This window comes from Falco cherrug, chromosome 4 (genome assembly GCF_023634085.1).
Source record: "Falco cherrug isolate bFalChe1 chromosome 4, bFalChe1.pri, whole genome shotgun sequence".
NCBI lineage: Eukaryota > Metazoa > Chordata > Aves > Falconiformes > Falconidae > Falco > Falco cherrug.
This window is the reverse complement of record NC_073700.1, coordinates 5,910,725-5,927,307: the sequence shown is the minus strand read 5'-3', so window position 1 is coordinate 5,927,307 and position 16,583 is coordinate 5,910,725. Positions and strand designations below refer to the sequence as shown.

Here is a 16,583-nt window from a genome sequence, read left to right as displayed (position 1 = left end):
GTGAGTGTGGACTGGTTTGGAGAGGAAGAATTGTCACAGAAATGCCAGAGGGGTAGTTGTCTCCCTGCCTTTCTCTTGGTGTATTTTATTATCTAGAGGTCAATCTTGTCCTTTTACTGCGAAGACAATAATGAGGATTTCATGGCATGGGGAAATTGGAGGCAGAATAAAGGTTTTTATGAAAGCAACAGACTGAAGAGCTCTGTCTTGGAGCTCTCACAGGGATTGGGGTGATCAGAGGCAGGAGTGAGCTCTGTCTGGGGTTGCACAACAGACTCCCCTGCCTAAATGAACAATTGTCATTTCAGAACTTACGCTTTACTTAGTAACTGTAGTGAAAAAAAAAAAAAAAGGCCAAGAGCAAAGGAGGACTCAAGCTGCGGATGGAGTGAGTGGGTGCATGTTCTGCTGAGCCCTCCGCTTGTGAGCACTTGCATTCCTGATGGTTGCATGGCAGATAAGCAGCTGGGCCCTTGCATTTCACACCTAGCCTAGGACAGGGGCGGTTGCACGGAGCATGAAGAATTGCTGCTTTCTCCCCGTGTGCCCGGTGTTGCAGATGCCAGGATAGCTGTCAAGACCTGTTACTGCAGGTAGGGTGCTGTCACCCCTTCCCTCCCTGATCTTGGGTCGGAGGGGATCGGTAGCTTGGTTGGCTCCAGAGCGCGTTCCGCTGTCAGTGGTTGTTTCATCTGAATTTCAGGTAAGGTAGGTTTGGAAGGGGTGTTCCTAGGTGCTTTGGTGAAGATAACCTCAAAAACTGTTCCGGAGTCTGATTTTTAGGTGTGTTTCAAATATCAGAAGTATGTAACAGCCTGATCTGTCTTCACAGTCACAAACAACCTGCTAATGGACCTATTAACTCCCTACAGCAAGTCATGTTTCTTCTCTGGCCAAGAGGTTAATAACAAGTGATCGGGCCTTTACCCCACCATGGTTGTTTCAGTGTTGTGTTTGAGTGCAGGATGAAGCATGTATCTGCTGTACATAGATATGTATTGTCCACAGCAAGATGCACATTTTGTAGGGTGCAAGAGAGCTGTAACAATATGTGAGAGTTGAAGACTGGGCATCAGTATAGTAACTGACATAATTTCCTTTTTAAAGTAGGTTAATCCCACTAATTTGACAATAGTACCAGCTATTTTTAATAAGTAATGAAAATACAATAAGACCTCAGCCTGAAGACAAAGGCAGGCTTGCAAAACACAGATTAACAGCTTCCAGCACTGAAGGACTGCGGCAGCACTCTAGACAACACTATACACCTAAAATTAAGCTGTCGTACAATGGAATAAATCAAGATATGCATAATGGAGTATAGACATACATGCAATCGCTGTCTGTTAAAGTCCAGATTTTCTTAATCAACACATTTATCCCTGTTGTATGTACAAACAGAATGAAAGCACTGGCAGCCAGATGAAAATCTGCCCTGTAGAGCTGAAAATTGAATTTATCTGCTTAATTAGACTGTGATAGGTGCTTACATATCACTGTATTACAATCAAACATTTTCTTGATTCGTTAGTAAACTCTCTCTTCACCAGGAAAAGAAGATGCAGCCCTCCATTTAAAATCCAAAGAGAAGCTGAACATTTTTATTTTATTTACTTTGTCAAATAGGTTTGCGCTTGCTAACGGGCAGCTTGGGTGCTGCAAAATTTAAATAAACAAGGCCTGACAATGATGCAGCAAACATTCATTAGGGTGCAGCCTTCGGTTTTATTACAAGATATGAAGTGGTACTTCTTTCTCTTTATGGATACCATCTGGCTCCTGTACTTTACCTGCTATCTGTAGCAGCTGTTTGAAAGAATATTTCCCAAAATAATCTTTCTCAAAATTCATTGCACAACATGCACTACTATGGTTACTGTTTTGAGAGGGTTGTGAATGTATTTACTGAGGAATTTAAAACAAAATAGCTTGTGTTCACGTGGTGCGACTGAACGTTGTAAAGAAAGCAGTCACTTTTACAGTACACTTGCAGCATTGAACTACAGTAATACCTGGGTTGGGTTGTTCTGTATTTTAAACAAGAATTCCTTGCAAACTGGCAAATGAAAATATGGCTTCACACAAACCACTCGTATTGGAATTTTACCTTAGACAGTATAAACTAATAACTAATTTGTTTTTGAATAAAATCTTCAATGAAAATTTGCAAAAAGCAGAATAAGTCTTTAAAATACAGTGTTTACCCTCAGTTTGAACTGTCTTTTGGGTTTTAATTGCATCTCTATAACAAAAAAGTATAAAGAGCAAATATTTGCAGTTAACTCATTTCACTCAGGTCTTTGTTCAAGTATGTATGAATCAAGGCTACTGTTTTTTCCTGGCAAAAACATTTAACTTCCAAAAACATTTTATGGTAGGCTTGAATTATATATTGGTTTTAACTCTCATTAACTAGGTTAAGAAAATGGAAAGATTTTTTTTAATATACAGAACAATATAAATCCCTACTTGTGTGTGGGGGTGTTAATGGCAAATCTGTGATAAATTATTTCATCTTCCTCTAAAATACTGTCAGAAGAAACACTGATTCCTTTCTTTGCGAGACAAAGAGCTTCCCCCAAGTGCTCTGAGGGAACCTGAATTGAATATGTCCTGTTTTCTGATGGTTGGGGGTGGGAGTAAAACATGGTTTCCTTGTCTTTGTAGGTCAAGATATGTTTCCAGATTGCATGTAAGCAATTCGTTATTCAAACTTGGTAGCACCTTAGAGCTCGGTTTCTTAAAATTGATTACAGGGGCAAAAATACTGTATTAAAACAGATGAGAAAAATCCAGCTTGGAATTTAAGTTTGAGGCTTGTTTAGGTTAACTTTTCAGTACGGAAGGAGAGAGTAAGAAGACTATAATTTCTGCTAGCTGTTTGGGGAACACCTCTGAATCTGCAATTTCCAGAGTATGCTGCAAGTAATAATGAAGCACAGGTACATAGATTCATCAACTAGCAATTCAGGTTAAAGTCCTTAATGGATGGTTAGATGAAGAACAGGACAGTATGACCATCACTTCACACCAAGAAAAGAATGCACTGGGAAAAACCTGTCATGGACTGGACGAGAAGGCAGTTTAAACGCAATTTTGCATTTTAAAAAGCAAAGGTTATCTTGTTTTGTTGCGCTGGTCTTCCTTGAGTTTGATTTGCTAGAATTTGAGTAAGCATCCTTCCAAAAATTCCACTAAATATTGAAAATAGCAGAAACCATACGTAATGGAAGCATAACGTGGTTATTCACCTTTCTTCTCCCGGTGTTATTTTTCTGCTTGTTTTCTGTCTTTTGTTACAGCCTGCAAGTTTCTTGTCTCTTTAATTTGCATGTTGAGTACTATGTGCACTCATGGGAGGAGGACACCATAATCTCTTCTGTCTAGAAGTGCCTCCTGTGTGACAGGTTACAGCCAAACTCTTGTGGTGGATAGAGTAAAAACAGCCAAGCTGGCTTATTTGCTCAAGGTCAGGCAACAAAACCCAAGAGTTCTATTCATATGAGGTTGCATTTGTCCTAATAAACTCTGACAGACTTAAAGCGGTTCTGAGACGATTTAGGATATATCTTATCTCCTCACAGGTTTCTCAGCTTTGCTGTTCATGTATTTTCCATTTCTTTTCCAGAACCTGAGAACAAGCAAGGACAGTAAGAGAACAGGCATTTCTCATCCCTCTAAAATAAAGGTAGAACAGTAATTCAGAAATCTAGTAGAAGCAGAAGGCTTTGAAAATCAGAGAACAAATGTGCCTAGTTGTAATTAATGGCTATCCCCATGTCCCAGTGTTTCATAAACTGCAAATAAAGGGAGGCACAAACTCTGGAACAAGTCAGGAAGGGGACAAGTGGCAAGTGTTAGAACATACTGGAAAGACTGACCGCATGTAACATGAGATTAAAATTACAAGATAGTGCTTGTGATAAAGAAACCAAGCCATGATTACACATAAGAAACTAGCAGCTAGCTATTGTTCATTAATCGAGAAAGAGTGTTTCAAATGAATACATGTCAGTTCAGAATGGTACAAGCTCTGTCAGTTTTCTAAGTATCCAAAGCATCTGGGAGAATATTCTTGTGTTCACAGACATCAAAGGCCTGCAGAATATAAAGGAGTTCAAGTTCATGCAGAGGATGCTGCAGTCCTCACAGGACTGAGAATTGTAGCTAAAGGGTCTTCATACTGGCCTCCACACAGTAGAAGTATTCAACTTCTCTAAAAATATCTTGTAGGATAAACGCTCAGAGGAGCCAGACAGAAAATGTGACCTTGAAAATTTCCAGAATGGGATTCCCAGATGGGAGTAACAGTATTTGGCTCCTGTTCCTGGTGCGAGATCTAGAGATGGTGAACGGTGTCTGGAGCAAAAAATGTCTGGGCCACCAGCACCCACATGAAAGCAAGGAGACTTCCAGGCAGGACGAAGGCGTTTGGCTACCTTACAGACATGCTACAAAACCCCATGTGCGATGTCTTGCACGTAGTCATGTTTCTAACACTGTTGTGCCTGCTCTAGGCTCTAAATGCCTGGCAATTAAAATACCTGCTAGAAGTAATGCTGGATACATTGAGACTCAACCTTGGTGAAGGTGCCCCCTGTAGATAGACCCAGGATCTGGGTTGCAGCAGTGACTTCGCCCTCCTCCCAGGTACTTTTCGAGGTGGCTGTGCCCACACCACGAATTCTGTGAGCCGGGGTGCTTGCTTTGGATGCCTGCTGCTAAGGGGAGCACAACACAGGGGTGTTCTGTGATAGGGTAGTGGGTGCAGTAGAAATATTCAGGGGAGAGGCAATGCCAAGTCTTCCTGTCTAACTTGTATGCTCATAATCAAAATGTCAAGTGAGTTACCTCAAAATACCTTACGTGGGCGATTACCGCAGCAACAGTTGTTTATATCTGTAGTGTTTTATATAGGCGAGTCTTGGTTTCATTTGGCAGTTAATAGGAACTGTCAGGGCTCATAGTCAGTAAAAAATAAAGCATGTACACACAGCTTCAGTGGTATAGGGTGGAGAGGGATGGAGAGTTCAGTGTTAGATCGTCCACCCCTTGCTACACCTTCTGTGAAGAACTGCGAAAAATGTCCTGCCTGTGCGACAGCTTTAAACTTGCATCTAATCTAGTGGCATAGGATTGTTAATTTCAACCTTTAAGTAAGAAAGGAGTTTAATTTTGAATTCTAAGGGAAGGGAATTTATCATAAAAGTTTATGATCTCTCCTTCAGGGTTTTTATTGGTGGAAATTTAGAAGAGCTGTAGTGCCTAGCAGTGTCGGTCTGATTGTTCCATCTCAGTGCAGGAGATTGTTCTTCCCATATGTTTCCAACTACGAGAGAGATTTGTGGTCTGATTATTTTCTTTAATAGCTTTTACTAATGGATATTGATTACACATGGCTGATTATGAGCATTCTGGAAAACTATAGCTGGTTATAAACTGTTCTTTGTTCTTAGTGAAAATCTCAATGATTTATTTATACAAGTAAAGGCCACAGCGTTTAGTCCTTTCAGATGCACAACTCAGATGAGTTTTCACTGCACGATATTGAGGAAGTAATTTCAAATTAGCACTTCGCTAAGGTTTCCATAGATACTCCCCTGAATTGGCTTATCAGTAATCATAAACTGCCTAAATCTGGGGTGTTCTTTCTTCTGCATTCTTCAGGATTTGTGCTTTATCTTGTTCTTCAGTGATGTGTTCTTCAAGAATCCCCGGCGTGTGGATCTGCATGGTTTATATTGTGCAAACCAAAGCAAGAGATGGGCTTAGTATACTTCCTAAAAATGTCTGAAGGCTGCTGAGGTAGCAGAGGGCCTTGGTCCTGCAGCCACGTCTTTCTGAGTTGTGGTGCAGCTGCATTTGGGCTACTGCACATGGCAGGCTCGTCTGCCTGGAGCATGCTTCTGTGGGGTTAAGCTTTTTAATACTTCTGTTTCAACAGCTTTTTAAAAACAAATGCATTTGGGTATATGGCTATGCAAAATTCCATCCAGTGTGAGTTCCTTCAGAGGAGGCCATCTCAGATTGGGTAAGACCGTAGTTACGATCCAGTTTCTGAAGGCATGCCTGTTTTCTGCTGTCAGTCCTTAGTAACAGTCTTCCATTTCTTCCACTTAAAAATCCAAATTATGTATAGACTGGCTCTGAACCTTCCCCTTCATGCTGAGGAGCACAGCCCTGTGGTACATCGTGGGGCTTTGCAGCATTTGCCACAGAACCCAGAGGAAGGCCACCCTGTGACAGGAGATTCAGCTTTATTTGTGCCGTAATCTTCTTCCCTGTGTTCCTCCTTTGGTAATACAAAGTTGTCGCTTTCTCTGCAGATGAGCTGGTTTTCACCAGGGGTTGGAGGAGATGGAGGGAAGGTGGTAAAATTCAGTCTTTAATACCAATTTCTAAGATATTCAGTCTGAAATAGCAGGTGGCTATTATCCCTTATAGCCAAGCGCAGTCAATGCCCATTTACATGTCATTTTGACTGCTGCTCTGATGTTTCCAGTGTTTAAGAAAGCTGAAAAATCGTGATTTTAATACTCCATATTTTCCTTTCTTATGTAGGTTGACAATTTAATCTCTCCAGGTAGAAGTTAAAATAGTTGTTGCTCCTTTCAAAAGGCCTCCTTCAATCACATCTGTCTTGCTTTCTTGGAGGTTGTCATGTGGTCCTCATACTGATTGCAGAGGAGGGGAAAAAGTATAATTATACCCAGGTGCATTTGGTTACATGGCATTTTTTTCTGGAACAGATCTTGATTCAGTAGTGAATTTGGCTCTAAATGTTATTTAATATAGTATACGCTAAAGCTTAAATAAAATGGTATGTAGAAATAAGGCACAGCTGACATTTGTAGTGGTATGCAGCTTTTGAAAGTGAGACAACCCGTTGCTAGATTTTTCAATAGCTTGGCTTCAGAGAATGTTTTAGAGGGTTTGGGTTTTAATTCTCATCATTGTATTTAACGTTCAGGGTATTTATTTCCTCTATGTAGATGTTTGTTTTAGCTGGTGTTTTTAAAAGTCTAGTTGATGTTTCCTTAAGCTCCTTTTTTTGTTGTTGTGAATTACTAGTCATAAAAAAATCAGCAACATCAAAGCCTTCTGTCCACTTAAAACTGTGAATGTGTAAATGTACAACAGGCTTATGCTAATTTCATATTCTTCTTTAAAGTATGAAAGCTCAATTATTTTTCTTTCAAAGGTGTTTTTAAAACAAATACATTTTCTGTTATGACTTCTAATGGGATTTGTGTTGAATATACAGCTGGGAAGTAGCTCAGCAGGTGGCAAATGACATTTTAAAAAATTCTAAAAGGGAAAGATCTTTTGTATCTGCAAAGCAGCAAAATATAGATACACATACCACCAAAATGTGCTGCCATAGCTACTGCTACTAGCTGAAGTAGAGCCAGAGGGTGTGTCATCTTATGTGCTTAGGGAGGCAATTTTTTTTTTTTTCCTTGAGAAAATTAAATTGGGAGTCATCAAACAGCAGGAAGGAAGAAGGTAAGTAGGGCAGATCCCAGTCCACCTGCGCGTGCAACATCTACATCAACTTCTAAGAACATTTTAATCCTCGCTTGTTCTGTTGAGGTGAACAATTGCGGTACTTTGCATAGCGTAGTGTTCCTCTGGCCCTGGAGCCATGCTGGCACTAGGAGAAGGTTCGGTTTTGAGGCTGTATCATTTCATTTGACTTAAAGATCAGGAAAGCAGGTTTAGGATGCATGGCTGTGTGTAGTCGTAGTAGTTAACACTCCTGCCTCTCCCCAGGCCTCTCCTACGTAGGAGAGAACAGTTATTCAGGTACAGTAAAAACTGCAGCTGCATGTGTACTACTGGTAGCACTCCCTTTTTGTTGGAAATTTGAAATAGTGAATGCCTTGTAATTTCTAAGTAGTCATTTGATGTTTTAAACCTTTGTGCTAACGGAAGGCTTGATGAGATAATAACTTGCCAAGGAACCTTTTGGAGTCAAAATCATGGCTTTAATTATAGCTTGGCTCATGCGTGAACAACTTTACAGCCTTTTAGACTCTGACAAGCATTTGTCTGTTACCAGTCAGCTATCAGGTTTGGCACAACAGACTGTGTTTGATCAAGAGGCATTTGAGTAATACCAGAAATATTTAGAGAAGAAGATTAAGGGACATCAGCAAGACTGTGTGGGATGTCCCTACTCTGCTTTACTGCGATGGTTTTGTTCTCTTTTCATCATCCCCTTTTCTAAATGGGGCGGGGGGAGAAATCTGCCTTGCTGTGTCTGGCTTTGATTAGCATCTCTCTGGTGGAAGTCAAATGAATAGACTGCAGCAATCTTGACACTGCTTCACTGAACTGAAAATTTCAGGACTTTCTGTTCTGTAATTAAAAAAAATAGAAATATATTTATATGTTTTGAGTCACAAGAAAGGAGCTGGGAAAGGGAGGGGGAAAACCTCCCCATAATTTCACCTTGCCCAGACCTCTTGGGAGTGTAATGCTGGGAATAAGACAAGGGTAATTAAGGACAGGTCACTTCAGTGCCAGATCATATTTTGCTAAAGCAATCGCATTACGCTCCTCAAGGAATTGGTAACACTTTCTGGACATTCTCCTGGTTTGCAGTAGTGGAGCTTTGAAGAAATCACGTTTGAGCCGCAGGTAGAAAAGAAAGCAGAAAGGTAATTTGTGATATAAGCAAACTTGCACTTTTTCACCTCAGATGTCACGAGTGTGTTTGAAAACTGGAGGGGAACCCCACAGCCCTCAGGCCTCCCAGTAATCTTTAGTTTGTGCTTTGCTCCCACCCCCAAGTGAAGAAAATCAGTCTCTGATAATCTAGAGCAGCAGGGCACGGGGTTAGCAGCGAAGCTGTGAGCTGTTTGTTTTGGGAGCCGTGCCCACGCCTGGGAGCTGGTGTCCCCTTCCATAAGAGGGGAGGACCGTTATGCCCACAAGGTTTATCTTTGTCTTTTCAGACTTCCTCGGGCCATTCCAGTCCGTGTGGCCCCCAGCGCTGCTAGTGAACTGAATGCCATCGGGCCCTCGTCCTGCCTCCGCCTCGCTGCGGTGGATGGGTTGGCTTTGCTGTGTAAGGTCCATCCAGCTGGAAGGAGGGCAGGCGCTAGGCTTCCAGCCAATGGAGGGTTCCTGGTTTGGGAGAAACCCCTCACACGCGACTTTCCCGTTGTGCTCCACAGTACGAGAGAGACTGCGATGAACTTGAGAGCAGGGTCCGCAGAGATTTGAGAGGATCGATTCCCACTCAGTGGCCCTAAACTCAAAACCTTCTGCTATGCTAAGCCGCCTTGCAGTTGTAGTTTGTGCCGGTTTTATATTAATATTTCTGTGTTATTGTTTAATCTCCATACGTATTCAAAATTCTGACTTTTTCTTTCCCCTTTTTTCTCTTTCCAAGCAAATAGAATTAGGAATATAAGCCGAATCCTGCTATTTGAAGACAGGGAGGGCAGAATTTGGGACCTGATATAAGCACAGCTGACAAATCTGCATGTGAATGCAGTTTTTTCCCTGGTCTGCTTTATATTACTTAATGATGATAAATGTCCCTTAAAGTCAGGGGCTTTTCCATTTTGATGTTAAAAGGAACTTCTCTGCTGATATTTTGCTTTTATGAAAAAGCTCTATTTTACAGATGTGGCCATTGTAAATTCCAGCTGGTAGCTATGAATATTTATTTTTCTACCCATACGCATAATTGGTCTTCTATGTGCAGTAAATATGCATCTACATGTAGAGACATTAATTTTACAAATTGTTCATGATGTGCTGTGCAAGTTAAGTAGCTTTCAAGCTCAGTGAAAATGACTGTAGATGAAACGGTTTGCAGGCATTCATATAGCTTCTCCCACAGAGTTCCCAGTAACACTCGGTTCCTTTGTTTAATTGTTTATAGATTGATTAATTTTGATGGTGAAAATGATTACATAAAGGCCACTTGCTATAGAGAAAATAGTAATAAACCACTATTTATAGAATGTTTACATCAGGAATTGGAGTAGGTTAAAGTAGAATTGGGAAAGATGCTTGTTTTTAACAATGCTGTTCAGTCACCGCTGGAAATTTATTTGGACTCCATGTGTAAAGTAACAAACTATGAAGTTCGGGTACTCCTCAAATGGCATTAATAGTCATTTTAGTAACGGTCATTTTAGTGCGCTCCTGCTGTTCCCCTCAGACTCCCTTTCCAGCCTAAAAGTTAGAACCATTGTGGTCTCTGTAAGTAGAGACAAAAGTTAATTTCACTGTATTTTGTCTACTCGCTATGGAAGGACATCTTACTGATCTTTACACATGAGGATTTTTGTATCAGGCTTCATACTTTCATTATCCGAGGATGCTGTTCATTATACTATACCTTGAAAGGCATGAATGTAAGTGCTGAGTGTGGGATTCTAAGAACCCCAGCGAAGAACAATTGTGGTTTTCTACAGGTTTGATTGAAGCTCCTAGTTAAAAGAGCGTATAAGCAAGCAACTGCAAAATTATTGTTCTGCTAGTATGAGCTGGACACAAAGGATTCATGTTCTGTAGATGGAAACAGGATTGCTAAAGATTGATATATTTCATTGCAGATGTGACGAATATGTCACACAGCTGGATGAAATGCAGCGGCAGCTTGCAGCGGCTGAGGATGAGAAGAAGACTCTGAACTCCTTGCTTCGGATGGCTATCCAGCAGAAACTGGCATTGACCCAGCGCCTGGAACATTTGGAGCTAGACCACGAGCAGTCCAAAAGGGTGCGCACAAAATCTGCTTCCAAAGCCAAGAGCAGTAACCCTAGTGTAAGTCATATTCGATCTTGTGGAGACAGGTCCGAAGGATCTGTCCTTAACAACCAGGTTTTTTGTAGTGAGAAATATAAAATCTATTGTGACTAGGACAGGTGTGTAGAAAAATCATGTTATGCATCTTACTTTATGCTGTAACTGTCAGCATAAATCCCCACTGTCTAATGTCGCAGTGAGTTGACTTGTATTAGTATGTTGTTGAACCAGGTAATACAAATTGTATTATGGTGGTCTTAACTGTAACTAATTCGTAAGTATGGGGATGCTATTAACTAGTTAATAGTGGAAAGGAATTGGCTTTTTCCACAATTAACATGTATGGGTTTTGCTGTTTATGGTAAGTGTTTAAAGAGTACACCTGATGTAGTATATCTGGTGCTGCTAATTGTAGGTTGTATAGCACAAATGTGATCCTTTCTCCAGGGTTGCGGCATACTTCAATAAATGCTTTCACAGGCAGAAACAAACAGAAAACCTTCCTTGTTATTGTGGCTGAAGAAGTGGTGAAAAGCAAATGTTAAAATTAAAGATATGTCTTGAAAATGCAGAGCATTTTGAAACTGGAACCAAACTTAGTTTGCTCATTGTGGCAGATATTAAGAACTTGCTGTCAAATCACCACTGACCAAAGGCCTAAAGCTTTTATAGGCTATAAAAGCTAGAAAAAAACCTCGGTAGGCTACATAATTTACAGTTTGCTTCCCTCTTTTCAGAGGGTTAATCAGAAGAAACTTGCACATTCGTATAAAAAATATGCAATATTTACCCATCTGTTATAAAACTTAAAATTTTAAAAATTGGGATCCTACCTGGTAGACAGTTCCATTTTAAGAAGTTATGCTGTGGAAAAGTGTCATGTCCTGAAGGGGTCTTTGTGGTCTCATGTTGCTCCTTGCAAGCATAACACTCTGGAAAGAATCTGTTTTATATATTACTGTAGCCACACAACATGTATGTGTAGAGTTAATGTGACTATGGTCTAGTATTGTCAGTCACAAAACATTTTTTCCTCAGCTTTCAGTATTAACCTAAATAGGATAGTATTTCAGAGCTCTGATCATTTTTTTTAAATACACAGAAGATACTGCATTCCTTATGCAAGCACACGTTTTACAGGGCTCTACATTATAGGCACGGGGAATCGAACCAGATCGTCCTGCTAATAATTATTTATGAAGTAGTTTAGTATACATGTTAATCTTTAAAAACAAGTAAACCTTTGTCTGCTTTCGAACTTTTAAGGGGCCTTTTTAGCCACTTAATTACAATAATGTTTGATAATATGAAAGTGTACTTCATAATTGGTGCCTACTTAAGAGAAAAAGATTGAAAATAATTGCTTCTAAAATTGTGGAAAATTTGTGGAGCACAACAAGGCACGCTTTTTTTCTTGAAACCGGAGTTTTAAAGTGCCTAGCCTCAAACTTTATTTTAATGTAAAGCCCTGTTCATTTTGTACTCTTTCAAATAATTTTGTATGCCTATAGTATTACTAAAAGCAATGCGAGACTGCACGGTTGTCTGCTTGATAGTGATGTTTTATAAAGCCATTCTAATATTCCTGATGTGGTACTGCCTCATCTCACTACCATTTCTTATAGATGATCAGCAGCTTGCTTCCTGTGCATTGCCGCTCTGCCTATAAGTAGTCAGGAGATATCACAGTACTAATATAAGGTAATAAGGAGCACAGCTTATTTTTCCCAGTGAGGGGAAACCACATGGGATTTTGGCTTCCCAGATATTAGTGGCGGGGTGGGAGAAAACTTCTAAATTCGTACAGTGAGACTTCGGACAAATGGAATGCAGAAACCTTGCTGCAAAGCTGGGAAACATCAGGACGCCACAGTCCAGTGCCAGAATTGCATTTACCAATGCTAAGAGGAGGAAAAAAAAAACCCCAGCGATTTAAGTCTTAATATGTTGCTCAAACATCACTGCTTGAGAAGTTTAAGCAAATAGTAATTCTGGCTTTAGAAACTAGGCCCTGTGCATCTGTTATTACTTTTTTTAGAAAACACTGAATTCTCCTGAATTTGAGCTTTAATATTGCTAAATAGCAGGTTTGATATTTTAGAAGCAAGTCATCTTTCAACAGTTTTCAATCCTGCTTTTCTCTTCTTTGCTGCACAATCTTCCAAAAGGCCTTTATTCTTCTCATTCCTGCATTAGAGTATAATTTTAAAATACTTTGTAAAAGCAGGCATTTGAGTGCTAACTTTCTCTGCTCCAATAGAAACAGTTACAATTTTGCTTCCACTATGGTAGGGAGCTTTAATGCAGTTTTCACTGCTTCCGTGTCTCTAATGGCAGTATTTTTGCAAAATACTAATGGCAAAATGGTAAACTGGAGAAACTGATAATTGAATGCATTGTTAGGGTTTTTTTTTCAAATTAACTGGAACTTTCTGTAAAGAATTCAATGTTATTGGACAGTGACTATTACTATCAGTCTTGGCTCACACTTTCAGCTCCAAGTATGAACAATTTTGCTATTGACCGGATAGTCTTAGTAGTAGTTTCCATCTTCATTCATTTCTGTGAATCTTTAAAAAAAACAAAAAAGCCAACCTGACTGCTGTTGGAGCTTGTCAAGGTTACGGTTTAAGTTCTTGTAGCACCTGTTATAAAAAGAAATGAGGAATGGTGGTAAGGTGAGTTGATCCTGCTGTTTGTATTTTTAGATAATATTTAAGACTGAGTCTTGTAATTTTTGATTAATAATTTCTTGAAACGTACGTTTGCTGTAAGTCTTTCATATCACTTTCAATGGGTTGGGATAAAGCATGGAAAATTCCTTAAGCCATCACCTACCTCTGCAAGCAGGCTCTTCTGAATGATATTCTTTGCATTGGCCTGCATGATATACTGACCTGCATGTTTCTGGAGAACCTAAAGCTTCACTGAAAATGTTTCTTGCACATTCATTGCTGTTAACTTGTGATTAAACAGCAAAGCTTTATTCAGTACTTGTAAGAAACCTTCTTTCTGCAAAGCTATGCTTCCAGGCTGAACCCATAAGCATTGTTCCGTTGGCTTGGGAAGCATCTGCGAGCTAAAACGGCTGCTTCTACCCCAGTAAGCTAACAGACACCCTCAACCAACTAACCTGCTTTTGCAGCACACTGGTTTAAGTTTTCAGTTCTTTAATTGAGAAGTAAACACTTTTTTTTTTTCTTTTCTAATGCTATTTTATTTTTCCATTTTTCAGCTGTAGAGTAGTCCCTGGAGAAGGCCTTTCCAACAGTGCAACAGCATTTCTTAGCCTCTGTCATTATAGTTCAAAGTGGTAGCCCATTGCACAAAGAATGGAAACCACTGACCTGATCCTAACTTTTGAAAACATCTTTTCCTATATACTACCTGAAACTTCCCTTTTATGTCTGAAGCTATAAAACAAACAAGCTTTACCTGTAAGTGCTGCTGCAGTAAGAAAACTTACAAGTGCTGAAGAAACCTACTTCAAATGTAATGATCACCATATTAGTTTATGATCTACTAGAAATGTTTGGATGGGGGGAATTTCTTATTTGGATGGGGGGGGGGGGGGGGGAATTTCTTATTTCATTGCAGATGCTAATTTTTTTTATCCGATTGTTAAACCTGTGCACTTTTGATATTTTTCTTTAGCTTCTTTAATTCCTTATGTAGAAGAGTTCATGTAAATGCAGTGGTTTGCGCTCATAGTCTCTCTCCAGTTTGGGGTTGTGATTTTTGAATTCTACATCAGCATGTGGCAGAGATTTTTTGGGAGGCTTTAGATTGTGATTAGAAAAGAGTTTCAAGAAAAACCAGGAGCTCTGCTAAACTGTGTGCTGTGCTTCAGCAGCTTTTTTATTATTATAAAATGTTAAGCTTTATATGTTTAAATTACTGATTTTTGGTTCTTTTAACTGCCATGTTCATTAAGAAATCCAGGGTATTCAAATTCTGGGGTTTTTTTCATATTGTATTATTATTCTTAGGAATAGTTCAATGTAACAAGAAGAAAACTTGACTTTGCTCTGGTTAAAACAGTAATAGGCACTTGAAAAATATGAAAGAAGTAGTATTACCTATAAATTCCAGAATTCCTGGGTTTTGGGAAGTTGAAGTATTATTGATTAACAGAATTTTATACAACTATACCAGTTAAATTCCAAATTGGAATTGTTTTGTTACTTTTTCATTTTATTGTGCCAAATTATGGTACATTTAGAAAGAAAAATTCTAAAGTTGTCAATGATAGGGTGTTATATATCAGCGCCTTTCTGTCATTAATTATTGCCAGTAGTGCCTTTAATCATTTTAAGGGAGACTCTTAGAATAGTTTAGTCTAAGTCCTGTAACTTAGAAGAAATGGAACGGCTGGTTTGGAATTTATTAAAGATATGGAGCAATAAGTGCAAAGTGAACTCCCCTTTCGCACATTTTTAATGGGTAGTCTTACTATAGAGATTATATATTCAAGGAATTGTAAAAAATTCTGTTAGTCAATGATATTTCATCATGGAAATCCTTGCAAATTCAGGGGTATAGAGGAAAAAAAGAAACAACAAACGAACAAACAAAACACCACAAAAAAACCGTAAACAAACCCGAATACGCTTTGGGAACTAAATGGACTCATGTTGAACAAATGAGCAAGATGTATTAACACATTTGTGGTAACAGTACAGAGAATGTATCAGGAATATTGATGTTATGTTAGCTTTGTATGGTGGTGGATGCAGTTAACCATAGTATTGATTGCAAATGTGAACAACAACACATGGATATATTCTCTTGCATGTTGTATCTAATCATGGAAATTTCAGGAAACAGAAACAGAAGTGCATCAACAAACTGTACCTGTCTCTACTGTTTGTTGAGGCTCACATGAATGATTAAATTGGTACTTGATGTGAGGGAGCCTTCTCACTCCTCAAAAAAAGTACAAATTAAAATAATATTGACAGCGGAGAAAAGATTTCTGTTTGCTGGAAAAAGCATTATTATTCCTAGATGTGGGGGACTTATATTTCCATCTCCTATTACAGTATTGATTCATAAGAAATATTGTTGCATTTAAAATTACTACATTTGTATGTGGGTATTTATTTGAAATGATGTCAAAGTACTGTATTATTATGTTTAATGTGCATTACCTTTTAGTGGTGGATTGGTCTCCATTTAACGTCATATGCATGTATTCTTGCCAAGTAACCTTTACACAGATCTGGGGTGGGGGCGGGGGGGAATTAAAGAGAAAATGTGGAAACTTCTTAAAAGCATAACTGTGTGTTAATTGGATAACCTTAGGAACTATAGAGGACAAAATGTTACTTTCAAATTAATTAAAAAAGGTGTTTAATGTAGGAAACAATCTGCCTGCGTAAAGGTAGTCACATTGGCAGTATCAATAAAAAAGAAAAGGAATCATGTTTTCTGCTTGTTGTGTTTGTATTTTAAGAAAGGCACCGTTTTAGTTAGTCTTCCTGAGCTCTTTTTGGATTGGGGCTGAATAGATACTAACTTTTATCTGAGAGAAAGTGAAAACTTAAAACTACATTTGCTGCAGTACTAGAAAATGGATTATTTGTGCTCCTGTTTGGGGAGCGCCATCCCCTCTGCTGTTCCATGAGATTTCCCTGGAGCCTTGATCAGACTGGTTCAGTGTATCTCACCGGACAGGCATGCAAACAGCTGTACTAGCGCAGGAAACGGGAGGGTAGGGCTAATGCTTTTGGTGGTAGTGGTGACAGGTCTTCCTAAAACTACACCTCAGTTTCTCATATACTCTCAGAAACATGTTAAGATGATGTTTATCC

At 39.2% G+C, this 16,583-nt stretch overlaps 1 protein-coding gene across 8 annotated transcripts in view; it reads left to right on the top strand.

The window, feature by feature from the left end:
* BICD2 (BICD cargo adaptor 2) overlaps positions 1-16,196 on the top strand; it is a 96,457-nt gene extending 80,261 nt beyond the window's left edge. Inside the window, exons 7-9 of one of the 8 annotated variants that reach the window (XM_055707929.1) lie at positions 10,578-10,743; positions 12,396-12,471; positions 14,006-16,196. In XM_055707929.1, coding sequence (XP_055563904.1) covers positions 10,578-10,743; positions 12,396-12,443 — 214 coding nt within the window. In that variant the 3' untranslated portion in view covers positions 12,444-12,471; positions 14,006-16,196. Of the gene's footprint in view, positions 1-10,577 lie in introns of all 8 variants that reach the window. The other 7 variants (XM_055707926.1, XR_008731836.1, XM_055707928.1 and 4 more) reach the window with 7 other exon arrangements.
* The last annotated feature ends 387 nt before the right edge of the window (positions 16,197-16,583 follow it).